Below are 24,303 nucleotides of genomic sequence, written 5' to 3'. Positions count from 1 at the left end.
CTTTTCAAGCAAGGACCTATGAGAGAGTTAATGTGGTGCAAGTATGAAAAGCTATGAAGTTGAGCTGTGGTGTAAATGTGCTGCCAGAATGACTGGCGGAGGTCCTAATGTGTAGTCAGAAGTGGAGCTTTGAGGTAAGGAGACGAATAATGCCATTGAAGTACCTTGGCTTGTTCTCCGCAGTTGTGTGCCAGAGTCAACTGGATTAATTCCAACTCAAGCAAAATGGTTTAAGGACAAATTTGGAAATTGAGTGTTTCCTCTGATTGTTTCTCTAAACAAACTATTTTTATTGAAATGATTGCCTTATTAAAATGAGAAAGAGGGGAGTCGAAAAGGGCACAGCAAAGATAAAGGGGAGTTTAGGTAGTACAAAAGGTACATAAATTGTTATACTTTATTATATTATATCATATATTGTAGGTTTTTGCCTAAAATAAATATTTAGTTATGTTTAGCAAATTCTCTCACATTGCCCATGGATTCGGCACAAGCCCACCCTGTTACCTGCTTAGAGGGAGATGTATTATGACTACGCCAGTCTTAATAAAAACAAGCTGGAGTAAGTTGTGACAAATTTATTACGAGGCTGCCCGTGCGCCAAGAATAAAATTACGCCAGCCATGCGTAGGTTTTCGCTATAATTTCCACTAGTTGGCGTAAATTATAGTAAAGAGCGGGGAAAATACTCAAAAGTCAGAATTTTTAGGACTTTGAAACATTTCTACACCAGAAAACTGACGTAATAATGTTAACTTTCCCCCATAGTGTTTATGTTAGGGCTCATTCAGACAAGCGTAATACTCGTCCGTGTGCTGTGCGTTGAAATCACTCACAACACACGGACCCATACAATTCAATCCCCCATGCATTGTTTTTCATGCAGCGTATCAGTTGCGTGAAACTCACTGCATGTCCTGTATTGGTGCGTTTTCACGCACATCGTTGCCCATTTAAGTCTATGGGTGCGTGAAAACCACAAACAGCACACGGACGACATCCGTGTGCTCTCCGTGTTTCACGCATCAAATACATTGAAAAGCAGAAAAAAAAAAAAAAAAAAAAAGAAGTGCTTGCACGGAAGTGAAAAACGCCTTCCACACGCAAAGCACACAGATGCCAATACGCAATGCACACGGACAAGAAACGGAGGAAAAACGCTGCGTTTTTTACACGTGCAGATAGGACTCGCTCATCTGAGTGTAGCCTAAGGTATAAGAGATGACTGTTTACAGAAGCCTCCCCATGTCTTAATGAGTCCTACTAATGAAGTTATCGTGGACCCCTGATATCATCTGAATTGTTTTTGCAGGTAAATTTGTTATTCAGTGTGACTTTATTAGCGTAAATATGCGAGGTGGTCTTTATCAGTTCAATTTTATTTTTTAATTATTTGGCAGACATTCAATGAATTATTCGATGCCCACAAAACTGAAGGGGATATTTTTGCTATTGTGTCTAAAGCTGAAGAATTTGAACAGATTAAGGTAAGATATTGTTCTTCAGTAGCAGATGTTTTGTAGACTGCATTTTACAGTTGTCATTTATATAGACATGGCATTAAAAATAGTGTGCGTGCGTGCGTCCGTCCGTCCGTCCAGCTTAATTCCAGCCATGCTGCAATATGTCCAATAGATGTTGTTTTAAAGTAATTGGTCCCAGGAGAAACTTGAAATTGAGCTGGCAATTTTGTCTTCAGTAAACTATCCATTCATTGACTTGTTAATTAGCGCTACAGAACCGATCGGACTATTCTGTGGGATGTTACCCTACAGTGAAATCTTTAATATTCAAAAGAGACCAAATAAATACACGTTCACAAAAGTTTACTCACTGTATGAATGCATTAAAAACTCTTTATTATTTTTTTAGTTTGTGTGTTCCTTATTTCTTGGTTTACCTTTGGAGGTAAAAAACAAACAAACTGCCTAATAATAAAAAAACAAAACAAGGGAGCCTAAAACTGTTTCTGATGTACATAATGCCAGTCATGACGCCTGCCATACATTAATACGAGTAACAGTTCCTTTTACTGACAATAGTGTTCATTGCTGAAGGACCCAAACTTATTGGGGAGCCTGAGTAGCATACAATAGGGGCAATTGCAATTATTGGCCAATGTAAGGAAAAATATACTTGACAATTTGTTATACTATTACTAGTTTTTTTGTGGGTTTTTTTACGGCTATTATATTTTTTACTATGATGCAAAGTTTATTTTTTCTATGGTGCACGGTTTTGTTTAGTTTTTACCACAATGCACAGTTTGTTTACTGTTTTGGTTTACTACTGTGTTATTTATTTTTTATTATGGTACTGCTGCACCACTTTTTTTTTTTTTTTACACTTATACTATGATGCACAGTTTATTATAGTGCTACTTTTACAATGTTTTTTTTTGTACAGTTTGTTTTATGGTGCCCGGTGCATGTTTTTTTATACTATAGTAATACAGTAAAGAACTTTATTGTTTTGTTTTTTTTACTATGTTACGATTGTATACATTTTTACTTTGTTTTTGGTATATTTTTATTACTATGGTAGTAAAAACCTGATACCTTTATTTATTTCTATATATATATGTGTGTATATATATATATATTTATTTTTATTATTTATTATAAATATATATATATATATATATATATGTGTGTGTGTGTGTGTGTGTGTGTGTGTGTGTGTGTGTATATATATGTATACACACACATATATATAAATATGTGTGTGTGTGTTTGAGTATATACATATATATATGTATATATATATATATGTACTCAGTGTTTATTTTCCTACGTTACATTTTGGATACAGTGTCTAGTTTATTTTTATTGTCGTCGTATAGTACAGTGTTTTTACTATGGTATACAGTTTGGGGCAGTTCACACGGCGGATTTTGCGAAGTGAGTCCCGCCTCAAAATCCACCACGGAATTATTCCTGCCGTCAGCAAGAAGATTCCTCCTCCCATTGCTTTCAATAGGAGGTTCATGCAGGCTCCGCCCAAAGAACGGGCAGAACGCTTTTTCCCGCTAGCGGGAAAAAAAAGTGCCTGACTACCATTGAAATTAATTGGAGGCAGAATTTTCAGCGGAAACCATGGCGGGTTTTGCCGCAAAAATTCCGCCTTCGTTTTCTTTCTTGTGAAACCCAGTTTGCTTACATATAGCAGTCAGCACTAATCCTTTTTTCTGTTTCCTCTGCTCAGTTGTATATCATAATTTAGTGCACTTCAGTTTATCAGTTAGCTGTGCAGATATAGGTGGAAGAAAATGTTTTTTTTTTTATATATACAACTACTACTAGAATGTTTTAATATTCTTTTTCCAGGAACACGATGAACAATAGCGGTTTACGGACATGGTGTGTTTAATTGTTGCTTGCAGCAAGTGTGTGTGTGATAACTGTGGCACAGTGACTCAATGGTTAGCACTGTTGTCTTGGGTATGAAATCGACCAAGGATATTCTCTACATGGAGTTTGTATGTTCTTCCCGTGTTTGCGTGGGTTTCCTCCCACACTCCAAAAACAGTGACACGTAGGTTAATTTGGAATTTAGATTGTGAGCCCCAATGGGGACAGCGACCGATGTGAGTAATGACAATCTCTGTACAGCGCTGCTGAATATGTTGGCCCTATATAAATGAATCAAATCGCCACTCGGCAAGTATGAAGATATGCCATTTTGGCAAAATATATTGTTTTTCTAGTTCAAGGGAAATGACTTTTATTTGCATGACAATTTACTTTGAATTGTAGCACTTGGATCATAAAGATATGCATGTATGCTTTACACTGACCGTCAGCTACATGCTGGTATTATAACTGTAATGAATACATTCAAAATTAATTCAAGACTGTTCTAATCTGGATGGATAGACCTTTTCCTATGGTCAAATTGAAATGAAATCTCATCATTTGCAGGACGGTGGGGTTAGCAGGCCAATTTGTTTAGCATAGCAATTTTTTCTGTGTCAATGACAGCCTTAATAATAGTGATGAATAATAAAATGTAATTGTGTCATTATTAATATACTTTCAATTAGGTCGCTTTAGTTACAGAAGAACAATTTTCTCAGCAGCCCTATCGGAGAAATTACTTTGACATAGATATTGGGTGGAAGCAAGTAATAATTATGTGTATTTTTGTAAAGGTCCAAGACTGTGAAATATGTGGAGATATCATTTTAATAAGTAATCTTCTCACAGGTATCCTAATCCCATTTTTTACCTTCTGTGAAGATTATTAGGATTAAAAATATTTTTATTAGAATAATTCTCAATGGCACACTCCATACTTATTGTACTGGAGACGTCAAAAGAAGTTTTAAAACTTCAGTTTTCACTTGACTAGATAAAAAGTTGTGAGAAAAAAAGCTGAATTTTGACATCCCACAGTTTGTATACTTTTCTTCAGGATTGGACCAGAATCTGAAAATTCAGGTTTGACAAAAGTTATCCACAGTTTTCTAGTGATATCTCAAATCATACTTGCAGGAGTTCAAGAAGCCAAGACATTGTGTTCTCAACTCCACAGTGCCTGGCATTAGGGGAACAAGGTAGTCGTGCGTAAATTTCATTCGCCCAAAAACATACAGACGCGGTATTTCGATTGTAAGACCCATTGGGGACAGTTAGTGATGACAACTTTTGTACAGCGCTGCAGGATACATTGGCACTATATAAGCAACAGAAATAAATATGACCACTAACATAACTAGCCAGGCTTTTAGTAGGTTGGCAGCATGTACAACATTAGAAACATCTCACTATTCATTGCCCTGGAGATAAATGGAAGGAAGCATCATTTTGTTAAAGCACTTTTTCATGCACATTCTCACCCATTAAGTTTTTTATAGCTTTTTATTTATTTATATACTTTATATTTAATCTGTTGTATTTCCATGATAGGTTCGTGAAGAAGAAAGTGAAGAATTAGAGAACTTAATTGATAATTATTGTGAGCTTCCTGTTGCCGGTGGAGTGGAAAATGGCTACGGAAAAATAAATATTCTTCTTCAGACATATATTGGACGCGGAGAAATTGACAATTTTTCCCTCATCTCTGATTCTGCTTATGTTGCACAGGTAATATTAAAATGGTTAGATATTAAATATTAAACACAAGGCCCTTATTAGTATTTCAAAATATTAAAAAAAATGTGCAAATGAAATAATACAGAACAATTTTTTGTATTGTAACACTTAATATAATCAGTAAGATCAAAATTGTTAGTTAACTGGTCCATTCCTTCCCTTTAAGTCAAAGTATTGTTTTAAAGGCACTTTACATTTGTTTTTTTTTGTTTTTTTTATAGAATGCCGCAAGAATTGTAAGAGCTCTTTTTGAGATAGCCCTAAGGAAAAGATGGCCAGCCATGACTTACAAACTTCTAAACCTTTGCAAAGTCATCGACAAGCGTCTCTGGGACTGGGCCAGCCCTCTTAGGCAGTTCTCTATTCTTCAACCTACTGTGCTAACAAAGCTGGAAGATAGGAAGCTAACTATTGATAAACTGAAGGATATGAGGAAAGATGAGATTGGTAAAAAAAATATATATATATTATTTACTTACTGTGTATATTTTTAACCAATATAGTACCCTACGTAACACACTCTGAAAATCTTTAACTCTTAAGGCCCTTTTACACCGGCCAATAAGCAGCCGTTACAGCGAGCGCCTATCAACGAGACATCGTTGATCGGCGCTCGTTTGCTCCTGTCACGCGGAGCTATGGATGGGGACGAGCAGGTCGTTACTGTTATCGCTCGTCCCCGTACATTATTATCATGTCGGTAGTGCTTCTCCCTGTTTACACACCAAGATGTTCTGCCGACAACGATAATATTTCACTTTTTTAAAACGATACGACCAGCAGATGAAAGAGCGTTTGCTCGCTCATCTGCTGATCGTTCCCCTGTTTTCACTGGGCAATTATTGGCAACGAACATTCTGTGAACGCTTGTCTGCCCGATAATCGTCCAGTGTAAAACCCCCTTTACTAGCAGCAATATCTTATTTGGAAGAGGATGGTGACCTTATCAGTAAGAACACTTGACTGAATGTGCAGTATATTGCTTTTGTCCTTATTTAGGTATATCATTGCTATGTACATTCCATTTTATTATGTTTATCCTTTTAGTACTCGGTAGGAGATGACTTTTCCATTGGAACACTCTGAATTTTACGTGGCATTGATTCAACAAGGTGCTGAAAACAATGGGGGGAATTTATCAACCTTTCTACGCCAGTTTTCTGGCGTAGAAAAGTCACACAAGGCCCAAAAGTAGCAATTTACTATGAAAGATGCATTTTACACCACCCGGTCTACAACAGATTTATTATAAATCACACCAGAAAACTAGCGTAAATTATAGCGTACCCCCCCCCCCCCAGCTACTGGGCCCCATACCCTCATCTTCCCAATTAGACTACCCGCCCCTTACCCATCAGACCATAAAAAACAAAAATCTGTATGCATTATTCACCTCACCACTACTCCTTGCTTCTCCCCACCGGTCCCCTCAGGCTCCCTCAGCACATTGCAGCTCATACAAGGTACTGACGCCAGGCATTGTCAGGACGTTGTATGTGACACAGCACTCCAAACGTTGAGTGCTGTGTTGCGTTTAGGGCCCTCTTGCTGGGAAGCACAGAGTAGTGCTGAGGTAAGAATACATCGTTTTTATTTTATGTTCGATGGGGGCGGAATGAATGGCACATGACTGCGGTCGTTACACCACAATTGTGGCACACTGCCATCCAATTGTGGCACACTGCCATCCAAAAGGTGCAAAAAAATTATCAAAAGGCAATGTGTCGCATCTTACTCTAACCAATTGTTTTTTAAAACTGTCGTATCAGTCTTAATAAATCTACCCCATTCTCTTCTATGGTGACATGACCGCATCACACAGTTATTGCTTGTCAGTTGCACATTGACGCTGCAAACTTTCCATTTGACCATGTCTAAAAGGTGGACTTTTTTATTAAGATCTGATTCATGGAACTAGTTTGAGAGTACATGTTCTTTGTGACATAGCGCTACCCTACTGCAAGTAGTCAGTAGAAGATGGGTAGACTGTATCCATAAATGGCTTCCCTTTGTCAGCAACAATATTTTGCAGGCTGTGGCATGTAAATGACAAGTCACTGATATTAGTGTGCATAGTGTGTGCCCAAGAATATATAACCCACATCATTACACCAGTCTTTAACTGTCTGGTTTTGGTGAGCTTTTGCCCAGTGTAGGTGATTACCTTTTGCTGCTGTAACCATTCACTCCAAGGTTTGTGTGCTATGAATTCAGAGTTGCTGTTCTGCATATCACAGTTGTATTACATAGTTATTTTGTTATTCTCACCTTTCATCTTAAAGCATACCTCCAATTCTAAAACATCTTTTCATCAATTAATAGTGCAGGTAAATATAAGAAACTTTGTAAATATGACATATGCTTCTTGCTCCATTTATCAGGCTGTTTAGCTCTGTTCTGTTTTTAACACAGAAGTCTATGGAGATGGGAGGGGGGAAGGAGGAAGCTGCTGGAAAAAGAGACACGCAGTTTCTTCGCTCTGCTACACCTAGCACTTTTGATACAATATCTACTAAGATAATGCTCTACCACTGTTCAAAGTGAGGTAATAATTCAATTAGCAGCCTTCTCCTCCCCCCTCCCCTCTCAATAGACTTTTTTGTGTGAGGTTGGGGACAGATTCTTAGAGATAAGAGGCTGAGTGAAGAGAAGGGGGCAGCCTGATAAGTGAAGAAGGAAGCATAATTCTTTAATAAAATATATTACAAAGTAATTAATATTTACCTGTACTATTCATTTCTGAAAAGTTGTTTTATAACTGGAGGTACGCTTTAAGCTAGTTTGCTGATCTGCTATTAACAAGGTGTTTTGTGTTCTATTTTGTGTACTATTCATTTTAAACTCTTCTCATTCTGGTATAAAAAAAAAAACATCTGGTCCATTTGATCTAATAAAGTGGGTCCTGGGTGTAAATAACGCAGTACAATGTTTTTTGCATTCCAATATTCACATCCTCAGACATTCGACATGAAAGAACAATTAATGCCTTGTCGCCACTCTCCCTTCCCAAAAGAAAATATTCCACTAGAATGGACCAGCTCCTTCTATTTGATATGTTTCCTGGTACTTACGAATGTAGTTTCCGTTAAAGAGGACCTGTCACCTCTCCTGACATGTCTGTTTTAGTAAATACTTGTATTCCCCATGAAATAACAATTCTGGAGCATCTTTTCTTAGAACTCTTGAGTTGTATCTTTTCACTGTTATTCCTCTGTGAAATGTATGAATTCATTGACAAATGGGTGTCACCATTCCCCTTGTCGATAGTGTGTGCCCCCACACTCTCTGACATTGTCAGTACTGATTGGACAGAGTCAGAGTGTAGGGACACACCCTTCTGACAAGAGAATGGTAACACCCAGTTGTCAATTTATTCAAACATTTCCATGGGCAATAACAGAGGAACGGCTGATTTCTCCGTAAAGGTGCTTCAGAATAGGTCTGGGAATTTAATCGGAAAAAAACCAGAAACCGAAATTCATCGCAATTAATCAACGTCCATCTTGCGCATTTAGGCAGACAGGCGCGAGACATTGATGTCCTCGCGCCTGTCTGTGCCGAGCCACACAGACCAGAGGGATTTCCGCCACTCGTCGTTGGAACGGGGTTAAGTGAGTATGTATTTTATTAGGCACTATTGGTGCTGTGTGGTGGCACTATGGGGGCATTATAGTCTGTGGAGGGCAGCTATGAGGGCAGTTACGGGGGTATTATACTGAGTGGAGGGCAGTTATGGGGGTATTTTATTGTGTGGGGGCAGCTATGGGGGGCATTATACTGTGGGGGAAGCTATGGGAGCGTTATGCTGTGTGGAGGGCAGTTATGGGGCATTATGCTGTGAGTAAAGGGCAGCTATGGAGCATTATACTGTGTGGAGGACAGTTATGTGGGCATTATAATGTGTGGAGGGCATTTATGGGGGGCATTATACTGTGTGGAGGGCAGTTATAAGGGCATAATACTGTGTGGGGGCAGCTATGGGGGCAATATAATGTGTGGAAGCAGCTATGGGGCATTATAATCTGTGGGGAGCTCTATGGGGGCATTATACTGTGTGGGGCAGTGTCAGCTGGTATATTATATACAGTAGTATACAGGCTCAGAGAATAAATATTAATTCAATGGCGTGGCATGCAAATAAGGGGCGTGGTATGCAAAAGGGGTGTGGTCTAAAAAATTAGTTCATTAATCGTAATTGAGGTTACATGTTCAATTAAACATGATTTGATTAGGTCATAATCGCCCAGCCCTACTTCAGAATTGAATTGTTGTTTAATAGGGAAAACAAGTATTTACTAAAACAGACATGTCCGGAAAGCTGACATTATGTTTTTGTGGATTGCAGCTTACTCCTTGATTGATTGTTTATATTTTGTATGGTTTGCTCAGCTTAAAGCATACCTAACCTTCATGGTTACATTTCAGAATAAGCCATCACATGTGTGTACATGAGATATATCACTATTTTTTTGGCTATTATATGACTTTATATGCCATTTTTTAGTAGTTTTCCCCTCCGCAGGCTCTATCTCTGATTCTCAGTTGACTCTGAGCTAGTGGGCGGAGCCTAATGGTTAGCATGGCTTCTATACACTGCACATAGAAAAGCGGAGAGTCCTGCTCTCCTTTCTCTGTCTATCACATATATCAAAGCTGCAGCAGCTTGGAGGAGATTATACAGCAGTAATGAGCAGTGCAGCTGAGAATCCAGCACTGGGTTGAGATAGTAACATATACCAGGAAGCTGCAGCACATCTGTGTGTGTGTCTCTCACTCTGCTCCTGCTTCCCCCTCCCCTCTATAGACTTGTATGAGCAGTGTGTCTGTTTCTCTCACTCTGTTCCCCTCCCTTCTCCATAGACTTGAATGGGCAGCGTATCTGTTTTTTTTCCTCTCTTCCTGCTTTCTCCTCCAGTTCCCCTCTAACTCTCCATTGTCTTCTATGGGCAAGCTGTAAATAGACACACTCCCACTTCCTGTAGTCATTCTCTACTCTGTAACTAGGGACGAATTTTGCTTGACAACACCTAGTGGCAGTAACTTTACGAAGAATTTGCATTAATAAAACAACTACATTTTAACAGTAAGGAAATTACAAAGTTGATATATATCAGGTATACTATTAGATTAGCATACCATGTGTGAAAATTGAGCATACATTTAAAGAGAAACTTTTGCAAAATATTACTTCCTATTGCCATTACTGATTAGCATGTCCTGCTGTGGGGTCAAGCAGGGAGAACTGGATGATTCCCTACTACAGTTTTGCAATTCACTATATATGGGATCTTCTGGGGGAGAGAAGTGAGTCAAAGTTGTCCTATGAAAAAATAGTGATCTATGGTGCCCACCCTCCACCATTACCAACAAAGAGAAAGTATGTTTTTTCATATGAAAATTTGTTCCACTGTCTTGCACCAGAGGCAACAGGACCTTGTCTGCAGAAGTACTGGTGGCGCGTGTTAATGATGTGTAACAATCACTTCCGCCCTCTGGATTTCTTTAGGGAACATGGCCGATCGCTCCCAGAGCTGCAGCCAGGAACAAAAGAAAACATATATTTTCTTTATGTAATGGTTTTAGAAGTGGAACTAGATCAGGCCTGGCAGGATGAGTGATGTCTCCCTGTTAGTTTTTCTTTAAATATCCAATTCATATTTTTCATATATGGTGAAACTTAGATTATAAATAAAGACATAGCTTTTACATATATTAGATTTACCTCATTTGTTTTGATCAATTAGAGATGGTGTGTGAATGTAATATTATTAATGCGCATGCACTTTAAAATTCTAATTTATCTAATATTTGGTAGCTATTTTTAACTTTGATGTGTGGAAATCATTGATTGGGTTAACACTTATTATTCAGAGTTGCTAATACTAAAACCGCACTTTACTAATTCCAGTTAAGTATTACAAAACATTAGAACATGCCAGGTCAAAAAAGTCAGTCATTTATACACCACAATGCAAGGCATGCAAGTTGTAATATGCTCGTCTAAAAGCTGATTTACAAGTCTGATTGCATTAGTGTTCCTGTATATGCAAACATTTTTAACCTAATGTCCCTTTTTTTTAGGTCACATGTTGCATCATGTGAACATTGGGCTAAAGGTGAAACAGTGCGTCCATCAAATTCCATCCATTACAATGGAAGCGACTATCCAGCCAATTACCCGCACAGTTCTTAGGGTTCGATTGACTATCAATCCAGACTTTAAGTGGCATGATCAGGTATTACTGTCACTTCTAAAAGGCTAACTCTGTACCTGGGTACAGCCAATGATTATTACATTATCTTGTGTTGCTATATTCAGGTTTTGCACTCTTTAATCAGAGCACTTGACTAAAATGTTCCTTTATCTGGTTATATGTGCTTTATCCTTCTTGTAGAAAATGTTTTCCTATTTCCAATAGACAGTAGGGCTTGGTTCACATATATCATTTGTATCCGGATAGCTGTTTTATGCCGGAGAAAGACACACCTGATGTATGTTTTGTATCATTTTTGCATCCATAGCCTGACATAGACAAAAAAAGAACGCTGCATGCAGCATTTTTCTGTCCGATGCAGGGAAACGTCAAGCATCGCAACGGATGCCATAACTGCTCCAGTAGAAAAGGAAGCATCAGTTTCCTTCTGGCGTTTCTGTTCCACGCTGGAGGGAAACATAAGACATATTTGAAGGAGGCTTTACAACTGAGAATATCTTCTAATTTTAGAAAATTTATATATAATTTACAATTTTAACAACACAAATTGATATGTATTTGACTCCACTCTGTAGTAAAGCATACAGTAATGCAGCACTAGGATCCCAAAATCCAACCAAGAATTTGTATGTACAAAGATGGAGCTTATGGGTTTCCTCCGTGTATTTCGGTTTCCTCCCACACGCACATACATACTGATCGGTTAAATGACATTCTACGCAAATGACCCTAGTGTGTGTGACATTAGCTAAGTGAGAGAAATTAGATTTTGCACCTAATTCAGGACAGGGATTTTGTGAGTGAATTAAAATTGCGTACAATACAGTGAAAAATGTTGGCACTATTTAAACAATAGGAAATAAATAATATTTTCAGAACTCCATGCCACACAGGGCGCAGAATACATTGTAATTAGTTTACAGTTCGTTTCTGTGTAATGATCTTTATGTATGCTTAAAGCGATTCTGTCAAGTCCGCTATTCTACCCAATCTGAGGATAGAGGGGGAGGCACTGAGCTCAGAAATATATAGTTTTCTATGCTATGATTCATAGTAAAAGCTGGCAGGACATAGTGCACGTTCAGAAGTGGCAGATTTGCTGGGGAGTTCCGTAGCGGACAGGCCGCAGTGAAAATAAACAGCAGTCTTTTTCTTCTTTGGTTTCTATATCATTTTAGTTAACTTAGTTCAGACATTACAGAAAACAACAGTGCGGAAAATAGCTTGCAGCCCGAATTTACATTCCGCAGCAATCTCAGTCTGTTGCGGAGAAGCAGCGGATTTTTAGTATGGATATCAGCCTTTGCAAATCAAAGGCTGACACCTGCGGCAAGTCCACACTTGGAAATCCGCCACGTCTGGATGGACCCTCAAATATCTAAATTTTGCAGCAGATTTGTTGCACAATTGTTTTGAATCTGCGGTAAAATTCACAGCGGAGAATTTCCGCCATATCTGAATGAGCCCTTAGGGTATGTGCACACACACTAATTACGTCCGTAATTGACGGACGAATTTCGGCCGCAAGTACCGGACCGAACACAGTGCAGGGAGCCGGGCTCCTAGCATCGTAGTTATGTACGACGCTAGGAGTCCCTGCCTCTCCGTGGAACTACTGTCCCGTACTGAAAATATGCTTACAGTACGGGACAGTTGTCCTGCAGCGAGGCAGGGACTCCTAATATCGTACATAAGTATGATGCTAGGAGCCCGGCTCCCTGCACTGTGTTCGGTCCGGTACTTGCGGCCGAAATACGTCCGTCAATTACGGACGTAATTAGTGTGTGTGCACATACCCTTATAGAAAAAGATCTGCATCCTGCTTCCTCGCCCAAACAGGGTGATTGACAGATCTTCCTATGTACAAACTCGTACAGGTAATGCGGTCAATCACTTTTTGTGGACAGTGGAAACAGGACTCGCAGGCTCATCCAAGTCATTCCCTCTCGCTCAAAGGATTTTAAATCTTGCTCTCGCTGCTGACCCTGAAAGGTCTTGAATAATCATTAACGTTGGATGAAAATTGAGAGGTTTTTATTTTGTACTATAGTACAAATATGAGAAGTAGGGCCATGTATCAATCTTCCTACGACAAATAAAATAACTTAAATGGGGAAAATATAGTATGTGAAATATCTGCCATATTTATCTAGGTTTTTCCCTATTTTCCCCCCAAATGCCTAAATTCTTTTACATTTTATTTAAGAAGAAAAATTATATTCTCAAGAAATGTGTAAAAGAACTAACATATTGTAATATAAATAGATATTAGTTGATATGTAATATTTAAACATAAGTAAATCTTTTTTTAGAAGAATATTTTCATCTTTTATTTTCATTTATCGATTCTGTATTTCAGTTTTTCATTGGTAGAATGGAAAGCTAAAGCTTAATTCACATCTGGATTCCGATTTTTTGGGGCAGAATCAATAGCGTAGTCAACTATGCTATTGATTCCGCTAAAAAAAGCGGAAACCTTACGGAACGGAGACTTACAGAAACCATTAGCAACGGAAGCCTTACCATTGAAATGAATGGTAATGCAAACAGAAAGCTATGGTTTCCGTTTGGTTTCTGTTCTTGGGTTCCCCTGAAGGAAAGGTCTGACGGAAGCCTCGCGGCAAAAAATATATATATTATTTAAAAAAATGTTTTGTGTGTATATGTGTATATACACACTACCGTTCAAAAGTTTGGAGTCACCCAGACAATTTTGTGTTTTCCATGAAAACTCACACTTCTATTTATCAAATGAGTTGCAAAATGACTAGAAAATATAGTCAAGACATTGAGAAGGTTAGAAATAATGATTTTTATTTGAAATAATAATTTTCTCCTTCAAACTTTGCTTTCGTCAAAGAATGCTCCATTTGCAGCAATTACAGCATTGCAGACCTTTGGCATTCTAGCTGTTAATTTGCTGAGGTAATCGGGAGAAATTTCACCCGATGCTTCCAGAAGGCCCTCCCACAAGTTGGATTGGCTTGATGGGCACTTCTTGCGTACCATACGGTCAAGCTGCTCCCACAACAGCTCTATGGGGTTGAGATCTGGTGACTGCGCTGGCCACTCCATTACAGATAGAATATCAGCTGCCTGCTTCTTCCCTAAATAGTTCTTGCATAATTTGGAGGTGTGCTTTGGGTCATTGTCCTGTTGTAGGATGAAATTGGCTCCAATCAAGCGCTGTCCACAGGGTATGGCATGGCGTTGCAAAATGGAGTGATAGCCTTCCTTATTCAAAATCCCTTTTACCTTGTACAAATCTCCCACTTTACCAGCACCAAAGCAACCCCAGACCATCACATTACCCCCACCATGCTTGACAGATGGCGTCAGGCACTCTTCCAGCATCTTTTCAGTTGTTCTGCGTCTCACAAATGTTCTTCTGTGTGATCCAAACACCTCAAACTTCGATTCGTCTGTCCATAACACTTTTTCCCAATCTTGCACTGTCCAATGTCTGTGTGCTTTTGCCCATATTAATCTTTTCCTGTTATTAGCCAGTCTCAGATATGGCTTTTTCTTTGCCACTTTGCCACTCTGCCCTGAAGGCCAGCATCCCGGAGTCGCCTCTTCACTGTAGATGTTGACACTGGCGTTTTGCGGGTACTATTTAATGAAGCTGCCAGTTGAGGACCTGTGAGGCGTCTATTTCTCAAACTAGAGACTCTAATGTACTTGTCGTGTTGCTCAGTTGTGCAGCGGGGCCTCCCACTTCTCTTTCTACTCTGGTTAGAGCCTGTTTATGCTGTCCTCTGAAGGGAGTAGTACACACCGTTGTAGGAAATCTTCAGTTTCTTGGCAATTTTTCGCATGGAATAGCCTTCATTTCTAAGAACAAGAATAGACTGTCGAGTTTCACATGAAAGCTCTCTTTTTCTAGCCATCAGGAGAGTTTAATCGAACTCACAAATGTAATGCTCCAGATTCTCAACTAGCTCAAAGGAAGGTCAGTTTTATAGCTCCTCTAAACAGCAAAACTGTTTACAGCGGTGCTAACATAATTGCACAAGGGTTTTCAAGTGTTTTCTAATCATCCATTAGGCTGGGTTCACACGACCTATGCCTCGTTTTACGTCTGAAAATAGGGCTACAATACGTCGGCAAACATCTGCCCATTCATTTGAATGGGTTTGCCAACGTACTGTGCAGACGACCTGTAATTTACGCGTCGTCGTTTGACAGCTGTCAAACGACGACGTGTAAATTGACTGCCTCGGCAAAGAAGTGCAGGGCACTTCTTTGCAACGTAATTTGAGCCATTCTTCATTGAACTCAATGAAGAGCAGCTCAAGATATACGAGCGTCACAGACGCCTCATATATTACGAGGAGGAGCATTTACGGCTGAAACGACGCAGCTGTTTTCTTCTGAAAACAGTCTGTCTTTTCACACGTAAATGACAGCTAGCGTGTGCACATACCCTGAGCTTTCTAACACAGTTAGCAAACACAATGTACCATTAGAACACTGGAGTGATGGTTGCTGGAAATGGGCCTCTATACACCTATGTAGATATTGCATTAAAAACCAGACGTTTGCAGCTAGAATAGTCATTTAGCACATTAACAATGTATAGAGTGTATTTCTGATTAATTTAATGTTATCTTCATTGAAAAAAACTGTGCTTTTCTTGCAAAAATAAGGAAATTTCTAAGTGACCCAAAACTTTTGAACGGTAGTGTATATATATAAAAAGATGAAAGCAGCACCGCCCCAGCGGTGGGTCCAACTCCTCCTAGGCTCAGGCTAAGAGCCTATGTTTTGTGGATGTGTGTGGATGTATGTATGTATATATACATATATATATATATATATATAAACACATTTTACATGTAATATGTACACACACATATATATATATATATATATATATATATATATATATATATATACTATAATATAAAAAAATAATATTATTGTCATTTTTTTCCCCCTTTATAGCACTGATGGTACCTAGTGGAATATAGATAAAGAAATATCTTTGTTAACAATTACTCGGACTTGAAGGCTCAGACTTTTACTAGTCTTAAATGAGTAGTCGTGATGCTTATAACCGTTTCATAGCTTTAAATTCATTATGAAATTCGGCTACACAGATGTTAAATTCATTATTGGAAGATGATAGAAAAATAACAAGGCTGAAAAAGGAAACAAAGGGAAGATAATGTCTGCCCAAGTGATGAGGAGGTTCCCGTTTTGTCATGTTCAGCAGTAGTACAAAGCTCATTAATGCCTGCTGTTGGATTTAACCTTTAGGTCAGCTCACTGACTTTCCAATCTTTTGTAAAACATAGACTGAACACGATGAGAGGCACTCGGTCACCCAGTATGTGGTGACCCAAACAGTTCACAAGGTCAACACCCTGTAGCTCTTTATCTCCAATGCAGCCTTTATGTATTATGTCTTCATTATCCTGTCTGCCTGGTTTTTACATCTCTACGACCATTCAGACAAATTCGCTTTTCTTTGAAAGTTAATTTTAAAAAGTTACCGTGATAAGCTATCGGTTAAGTCCCAAAGCTAGTGCTGAATTTATTTGAATCTATTTTCCATATTCCATTTGGAGATTTATGCCGGCATGGTACATTAGTTACCTTGGTGTCACTGTTGAGTGACAAATACTATAAATGTTGATTTAAGTTTTATGAAGTAATCTTCATTTATCTGATAATACAAGTGCATCACTCAGGCCACACAAGAAATGAGGGAAATGAATTGTTGTTGGATAACATCAAGCTTACAATTAATCTAATATTTTTCTCGACTGAACCTGCTTGTACATTTATTTATCCCATCTAGTTTTAGGGAAACAAGATAATCATTGTGTTTCTAAGTAACATTAGATATTTCATTTAAGCTAGATGTGGCAGTTTTCCATGCTAGATCTGAGATGTCAAAGTCTACAGATGTTAAGTGGTAAATATTATACACCATAATTTGACGAATGTATGATGCATCTCGCCATGTTAGTGCATTTTCAGGAATAATAATCCAATCTACAGCAAATTGTTGGGAGAAGAGTATGCTTTTATTACATGTTCTATGAAATCTAACATTACTCCGGAAATACTGGGTTTAGTAATTAGAATTCTGTTCAAATAGTATACTGAAAAAAGCAATCGATAAAAAATTTATTTAAAAGAGAAATTATCTCATTCGTAGTTAGGCTACAGCGCTCCTTTAATTCTGTGGTCTTCCGTTCCCAACTAGGGTACCACAAACATAGCGCTTGTATGTTGTCTCTTAGGGTTCTTCTGGGCACACCAGTTTCTTTAACACCTTAATGACCGTCAATACGTTTGTTTTTTTTACGGCAGACATTAAGGGGGTTTAATCTACAGCGCCGCGTGTCCCGTGCTACCCTTGAGCTGTTTAATGAATGGGTTTCATGGTGATGTGATGGGGACTGGGAAAGCCCTGTGCAGTCAGCCATTGGGACCAAGAAAGGAACCCAGGGCTTCCTATACGCTCAGAAATCTCGTGAAGCACAGTTTTGAAAAAAACATTGTTAGTGAGACGGGGGCTTCGAACGAGCCCATGGTGTGGGGGAAAAAAGTAAATGGTTGCAATGTGAACAGTCAATTTTGGTGAGCTTTTTTTCTTAACCTTTAAATAGTATATTTTGTCCTTTAGGTGCATGGAACTGTTGGAGAACCGTGGTGGATTTGGGTGGAAGATCCCACTAATGACCACATTTATCACTCAGAATACTTTCTACTTCAAAAGAAACAGGTATAATGCTAAACTTTTCCATATAACATAGCGACTTGTTGACTTCGACTTCTCACTTGAAATAAAATATTTCTGGAATGTAGGTTTTTATTGCCTTTCATGTGTTGCAATAATAACATCTTACTTGTATTTAATATCTATGCAAAATATCATTTTCAAGATCAATCTCCTTTTAACAGGTTGTCCTGAATGAACAACAATCTCTAGTATTCACAATACCCATCTTTGAACCCCTACCTTCCCAATACTATATCAGAGCCGTTTCTGATCGATGGCTGGGAGCTGAAGCTGTCTGCATAATAAATTTCCAACATCTCATTTTGCCAGAAAGGCATCCTCCACACACAGGTAGGAAATGATTGGACTTATTTGTTTATGCGTGCATTTTAAAGAACATTCTGATTATTTGCTTTAGATTATTTGTCTGACTATATAAACGTTTTGATCGGACCTCTTGTTCTTTATGAGCCCTAGTTGGCTTTCAAATCACGTACAATTTAAGCATTGTCTTTGGTTCTTTTAGGACTGCATGTAAATGATTGTAGATGTGTCCACTGGCACCTGGAAGAGCTTGAATTATTCATGAGCTTCTTATGCAATCCCACCGCCAGCCTGTTGATTGACATGCCAGTTTCTTCCCAACTCCTGGATGTGCTATATAAAATATTGCGTCAATCAACAGGCTTCAGGTTCAGTTGCATGGCAAACTCATAAATATGACAGGATCTTCCTGGTCCCAGTACACACATCTCGGATTATTTACATATAGCGCTGGAAAACTTTATAATGTAAATGCAGGGGTATTGTGCATCAATATATGGTATCGACATATGGACTGACATGTACATGGCAGTGGGAGCGGTTTTGGGGTCAGGACATGACAGGGGTTTTGTGGTGACAGATTCGCTCTAAAATCATTCTTGACAGACTATTTTAAGTCTATCAAAAATAGTTTTACCCATGGGGATATACTAGAAGGCATTTATGAAAGCTAGTGTAAAGAAAAAAAAAACTGTGATGCTATAGCTTCATATAAAATGCCTTTTTTAACCCCTTTCTGCAGATGGACGTAACTGTACATTCAAACTGTGCGAGTATGCAGCCGACATCCCGCTGCAATGGGCCGGGATACAAAAGAAATATATAAGCAATCAGCAGATCGCATTGTAAAGTCCCCAAGTGGCACTAAAAAAAGAATTAAATAAAGTTTATTAATCCCTTCCCGCATTTTCATGTACATGGCCGTTATGGGATTGATCTCACCTTCCCGCATTGTGACCTTCATGTACATGATGGTGATCGTGCGGGCACAGAAGCTGTGCCTGCATGATCACCGCGGAGCCCTGCTGTGATTGACAGAAACCTCCAACCACGGCCGTCTAACCCCTTAAATGCCGCGGTCAATAGCGACCGTGGCATTTAAACGTTTTGACACCCATTGGCGAACTACAAACGCGATCACCAGCCGCCAACGGATTACCATGTCAACTGGGGGCCTAACAAAGGCCCCCAGGCCTTCCATGGCTATATGCCTATTAGGCTGTGCGAGAGGGATTAAAACAAAATAAAACCGTTAAATAAAGTTTATTTAAAAATAATAAACCGTACCGAACAGTAAAAATAAAACCCAAAAAGGGGTTTTATTTATTAGACGTGTAAAAAAAATAAAAAATTAACCACATTAATTTGACCACATATGAAAATATGCAAAAAACAGCGGCAAAATTTATTTTTGTATTCCACAAAAAACGCTTAGAAACGAGTGCGGCTGCTTTTTTCTGCCTCTCATTGATTTCAATCGAAGGTCAGAGGCGGAAACCACTCAAAGGAAGAGCATACGTTTTTTTTCCTGCGAGTGGCCAAAAGCCGCACAGGAAAACAAACGCCTCTACCTCCCATTGAAATAAATGGGGGGCTGATTTCGGCCATTTTTGGCCCTGATTCTGACGCGGTTTCCGCATCAAAATCAGCACCAACAACTGTGTGAACTGACCCTTAGATTTGCTGAGCAGCGCTACATGGACGTAGCCACTTCTGTGCATGCTGAAAGAAGCGTTGGAGATGTGTCTAATGCACATGCCCACCCTGTATTGTGCAAGCGCAATATTGTATGCGCTGACGTGCCAGAACTCAGTTGCACATGCTCGTCCTGTAGAAATCGAACTACTACAGGACGTATCTAATGGCAACTACTTACAAACTGTGGCAAGACTTGGGGAATAATTTTATGAAGAATGCTGCAATATAGAAAATGGAGGTGATTTATAGTATTTATTATTAGGTATTATTGATTAACATTTGAACTTAAAATTGGGAATACCCCTTTTAAGGGGTTAACATTCTAGCTTGATCTTACTTACCTGAACTTTGTTGCTACTCGTTTGTTTCCTTTATTTTTATGACTATTACGCATTTGTTACACTTTATTAAAAGGAAAATGATCTCTTATGACTGCTGATTCTATTTCAGAATTGCTGGATTTGCAGCCTTTGCCAGTCGCAGCCTTAGGATATAGAGAATATGAAGCCCTTTTCAAGTTTACACATTTCAACCCAATTCAGACTCAGATCTTTCATACTCTCTATCACACGGACACAAACGTTCTCCTCGGGGCTCCAACCGGCTCTGGAAAAACGGTAGCTGCAGAGTTGGCCATCTTCAGAGTCTTCAACAAGTATCCAACATCCAAGGTCAGAGAGAACTTGAGTTTGTTCATATATAGAATGATACGCTCTGTTTTATTTTACTTACGAGGTTAAAAAGTATCAAGGTTTAATGAATCCTAGTGGATTTTATGGTATATGATATTGTAGGTGTGTATTCCTAGGACATCTAATCTATTCTCTGGAGTACCCGTACATCCTAATGCTGAACACAACATATCAAGCAGTCTAAGCATTTTCCATTTATCTTGCATTTCTAGGCAGTCTATATAGCACCACTGAAGGCTCTAGTCCGCGAAAGAATGGAGGACTGGAAAGTAAAGATTGAAGAAAAACTTGGCAAAAAGTAAGCTTCTGTTTATTCATTTTGATTTTTATCAAGAGTAATTGAAGTATTAAATCCTTTAAAGAAGTACTCCAGCAAAAATGTTTTTTGGGCCCCCCCATTTCTAAGGGAGGTGGCATTAACGATACTGTGGTTCGAATACTCACCTATGGCTTTATCTTATAGTTTCGTCCTCTGTTCCAGTCTGTTCAGTCATATGACCCCCCGCTCTGACTAACTGTTGTGTGGACAGGAAGTCAGTCTCCCTATTTATTCCTATGGGAATCACATTGGGGCTCTCATAGGAATGGATTCAACAAAATGGAGGCTGAAACTACAAGATAAAGCCATACTGTAGGTGCGTTTTCTAGCCACAGTATCAATAATGCCACGTCACTTACAAACAGGAGGGGCCCAAAACATTTTTGCTGGGAGTGCTTCTTTAATGTATTCTCTGCTTTTATACTGTATACACAAGTGCATGATAAAACTGCAGGGCAGATTTATCAATGTATGAGCACTATATTAATAAGGCTCCCGCTCCACTTTTTCTACCACATGTACAGATTTTTTTATTGTAGACATAAGAGTAGATGTAGACCCAAAACAAGTGAACATCTTGTCTGATTTGTATTTAACATACAGTGGTTCGAACGGTCTTTCATGGGCCATTGTAACTTGAAACCACATTCAACATACAATGCCACCGATTGGCAGTCTGGTAGCGCCCCTCCCCAGTACAGTACTACATGCCCTATACTGTTCTTTACCTGCGCCAGGATGAGTTGCTCCTTTTGACACCGGATGAAGGCGACTCCATGTTATATTTCTGGTACACTGTGTACTGTACAGGTGCCTGTCCTCAGTGTAGAAAGTGATTTACACCTTCCAGCAGCTACAGTATTTCTGACTTTTAGATGTGAGAGCTTGCTTTATCTGTCTTATCTGCTAAATTATCTTTTTTTTTTCTTATCTGTGGTTGACATTTTGGGGGCTTTGGAATCAATTACTTTTTTTCCATAGCCTTATGGTCTCATTTACAATTTTTTCAACTCACAATCGTCGCCCCGGAACTAATTAATATTGTAACTTGAGGGACCACCGTATATTCTGTGTCATGGATTCATTATTATATGTAAAATGCGTCAGCGTCACAGAGAATGGTACCTGGCCGTGCGGGTGGGTTGGGGGAGGGGTTTGAATGTTTTCTCTATTTTGCAGGTCTTTTTATCTGTTATTTATTTATTTTTACCTAGGGTTGGAGGAAGCTAGGATAACATGATATGTGTAATGCCAACATTTCTCTGTCTGCATATTGCCAGCAGTGATATATTGCATGCTAGCCATTAGATCACTATTGGCAGTGATCTGCATACAGAAGAATGCAGGGAGGACACAGATCATGTCCTCCCAGTATGTTCCTTTTCCCCATGTGAGAGTTAGAGGCCCGTGATGTCATTGGAACATTACAGGTTTCCATGGCAAGGGTCTGAATGAAGCTTGCTGCATTCAAGTCCATCTGCTAAACACATCGCTGACTTTAGTATTTTTTGTGACCGGGAGCTGATCGTTTCAGCTCCCTGTTACTTCAGGAGGATCAGGCTTATGCAGTGCGATCTGCCATTAAAAAGAACCATGTATATTTACATTCTAACTGCATGGGTCATCAACAGCTGGACTGAATTTGTGGTCATCTAGAAGTTAATTTTAAAAATAAAAGGAGCTGAACAGATTGATATTGTTTTTTAGGAAAAGATTCAGTATTTTATTAATTTAAATCTCCAGTGGACCATCGCTCTCAGGGCCAGTTCACACGTTGCGTAAATACTGCGGATTTTCCGCAACAGGATTCGTTGCGGAAAAATCCACAGCAAATACAGTAGCAGCAAAGTGGATGAGATTGAAGAAATGTCATCCACACACTGCGGAAATACCGCTCAGAAATTGACGTGTGATGTGGAAATTCATTCCGCAGCATGTCAATTGTCTTTTCGTAAACGCTGCTTATATGTTGCAGGATTTTCCCATTGAATTCAATGGGGATGTAAATCCCACATCAAATAGCAGTTGTTCCGTTTTTCGCGGAAGATTCGCAGCGTTCCGCCGCAAAAAACGAAACTCAGAAAAAATAAACTTACCTAGGAATCTGTGTTTCATTCTCCTGGGATGACGCTTCATCTCATGTGACCGCCGCTGCAGCCAATCACAGACTGCAATGGTCACCTGGGATGAGACGTCAACCCAGGAGGCCAGTCTGCTAGCTTGCCGGGTAAGTGCTGCAGTTTTTCGCAGTGGACATTCCGGGCGAAAAACTGCACCACAGTTTGGTGTTCTTTTTTGCCCCGAATTCTCTGCGGTGCACAGGTCGGATGCGCTGCGTGCTATTATGCAGTGTATCCGCCATGTGTGAACGCAGCCTCAATGATTGAATGTGTTCCCTGTGTGAGTAGACATACAGAGATAGCTGTCAATCACTGAGTAGGGCCGCCCACTTTACTCCTAAGTCCAGAGAAAACAGAGATTTCATAGAATAAATTACTGAATTTTTTTCGACAAAACTCTATATCATTCTGCTCATCTCCTCCTGCTCTGTAACATTCTGTCCCCAAACAGACTGCATTTTCAACATGTCACGTTCCCTTTAAGCAGAGTGAGACTAGTCATATGGTTCTCACATATTCTATAGGAAGCATTAGTATTCATCCATCTCTACACATGGCTGTTCTTCCTTTAGTTTGGTGTATATATAATAATTACTAGTGCTTCTCTAATAGACGCTCTGGAATACAAATTAATATCATGTAGAACAGGAATGTATACTGTGGCTATGCACAGAGCTATGGCATAAGTGTTTCGTTCCTCTGGTAAACCATTATTATTGCATCCCAGTATATAACTAATTCACAATTTTGTAGAAAGACCAGTATGCCCAATTTCCTATGTGGTTCAGATAAGTATCAATGTGTGTCACACGATATAGTATTCAATATCTGCCTTTGCGTCTAAAATTTATTGACCTAAAAGAGTGGAAAGTACTGTGTCCAAACTGACATAATAGAACCTATAAGCACAGACATACACACATACAAGTTGACCTATTTGGTGCAAGTAGAGAATAGCTTCTGTCTTGTTGGCCTATCATTAAAATATTATAAAAGCCTAAAGTATATTGACACAGATATGAAATTAAACTAGATATTTAATGAACATTATTTCCTGGTTAAATAAGTGTTTTGGAATTCTCGAAGGGCAATGTTTGACAAAGTTT

The 24,303-nt window shown here is 39.1% G+C and overlaps 1 protein-coding gene across 4 annotated transcripts in view; it reads left to right on the top strand.

Moving 5' to 3' along the window:
• Window positions 1–24,303, top strand: part of ASCC3 (activating signal cointegrator 1 complex subunit 3) — a 630,293-nt gene that overhangs the window by 468,816 nt on the left and 137,174 nt on the right. For all 4 annotated transcript variants that reach the window (XM_075862208.1, XM_075862206.1, XM_075862205.1 and 1 more), the window contains 8 exons: window positions 1,401–1,487; window positions 4,908–5,084; window positions 5,315–5,540; window positions 11,175–11,329; window positions 17,949–18,047; window positions 18,227–18,395; window positions 20,517–20,737; window positions 20,971–21,056. In XM_075862208.1, coding sequence (XP_075718323.1) covers window positions 1,401–1,487; window positions 4,908–5,084; window positions 5,315–5,540; window positions 11,175–11,329; window positions 17,949–18,047; window positions 18,227–18,395; window positions 20,517–20,737; window positions 20,971–21,056 — 1,220 coding nt within the window. The remainder of the gene's footprint in view (window positions 1–1,400; window positions 1,488–4,907; window positions 5,085–5,314; window positions 5,541–11,174; window positions 11,330–17,948; window positions 18,048–18,226; window positions 18,396–20,516; window positions 20,738–20,970; window positions 21,057–24,303) is intronic.

The sequence above is a fragment of the Rhinoderma darwinii genome, chromosome 4 (genome assembly GCF_050947455.1).
Source record: "Rhinoderma darwinii isolate aRhiDar2 chromosome 4, aRhiDar2.hap1, whole genome shotgun sequence".
NCBI lineage: Eukaryota > Metazoa > Chordata > Amphibia > Anura > Rhinodermatidae > Rhinoderma > Rhinoderma darwinii.
Note: the sequence above shows the minus strand (reverse complement) of the source record. Positions and strands in the feature narration are given on the sequence as shown.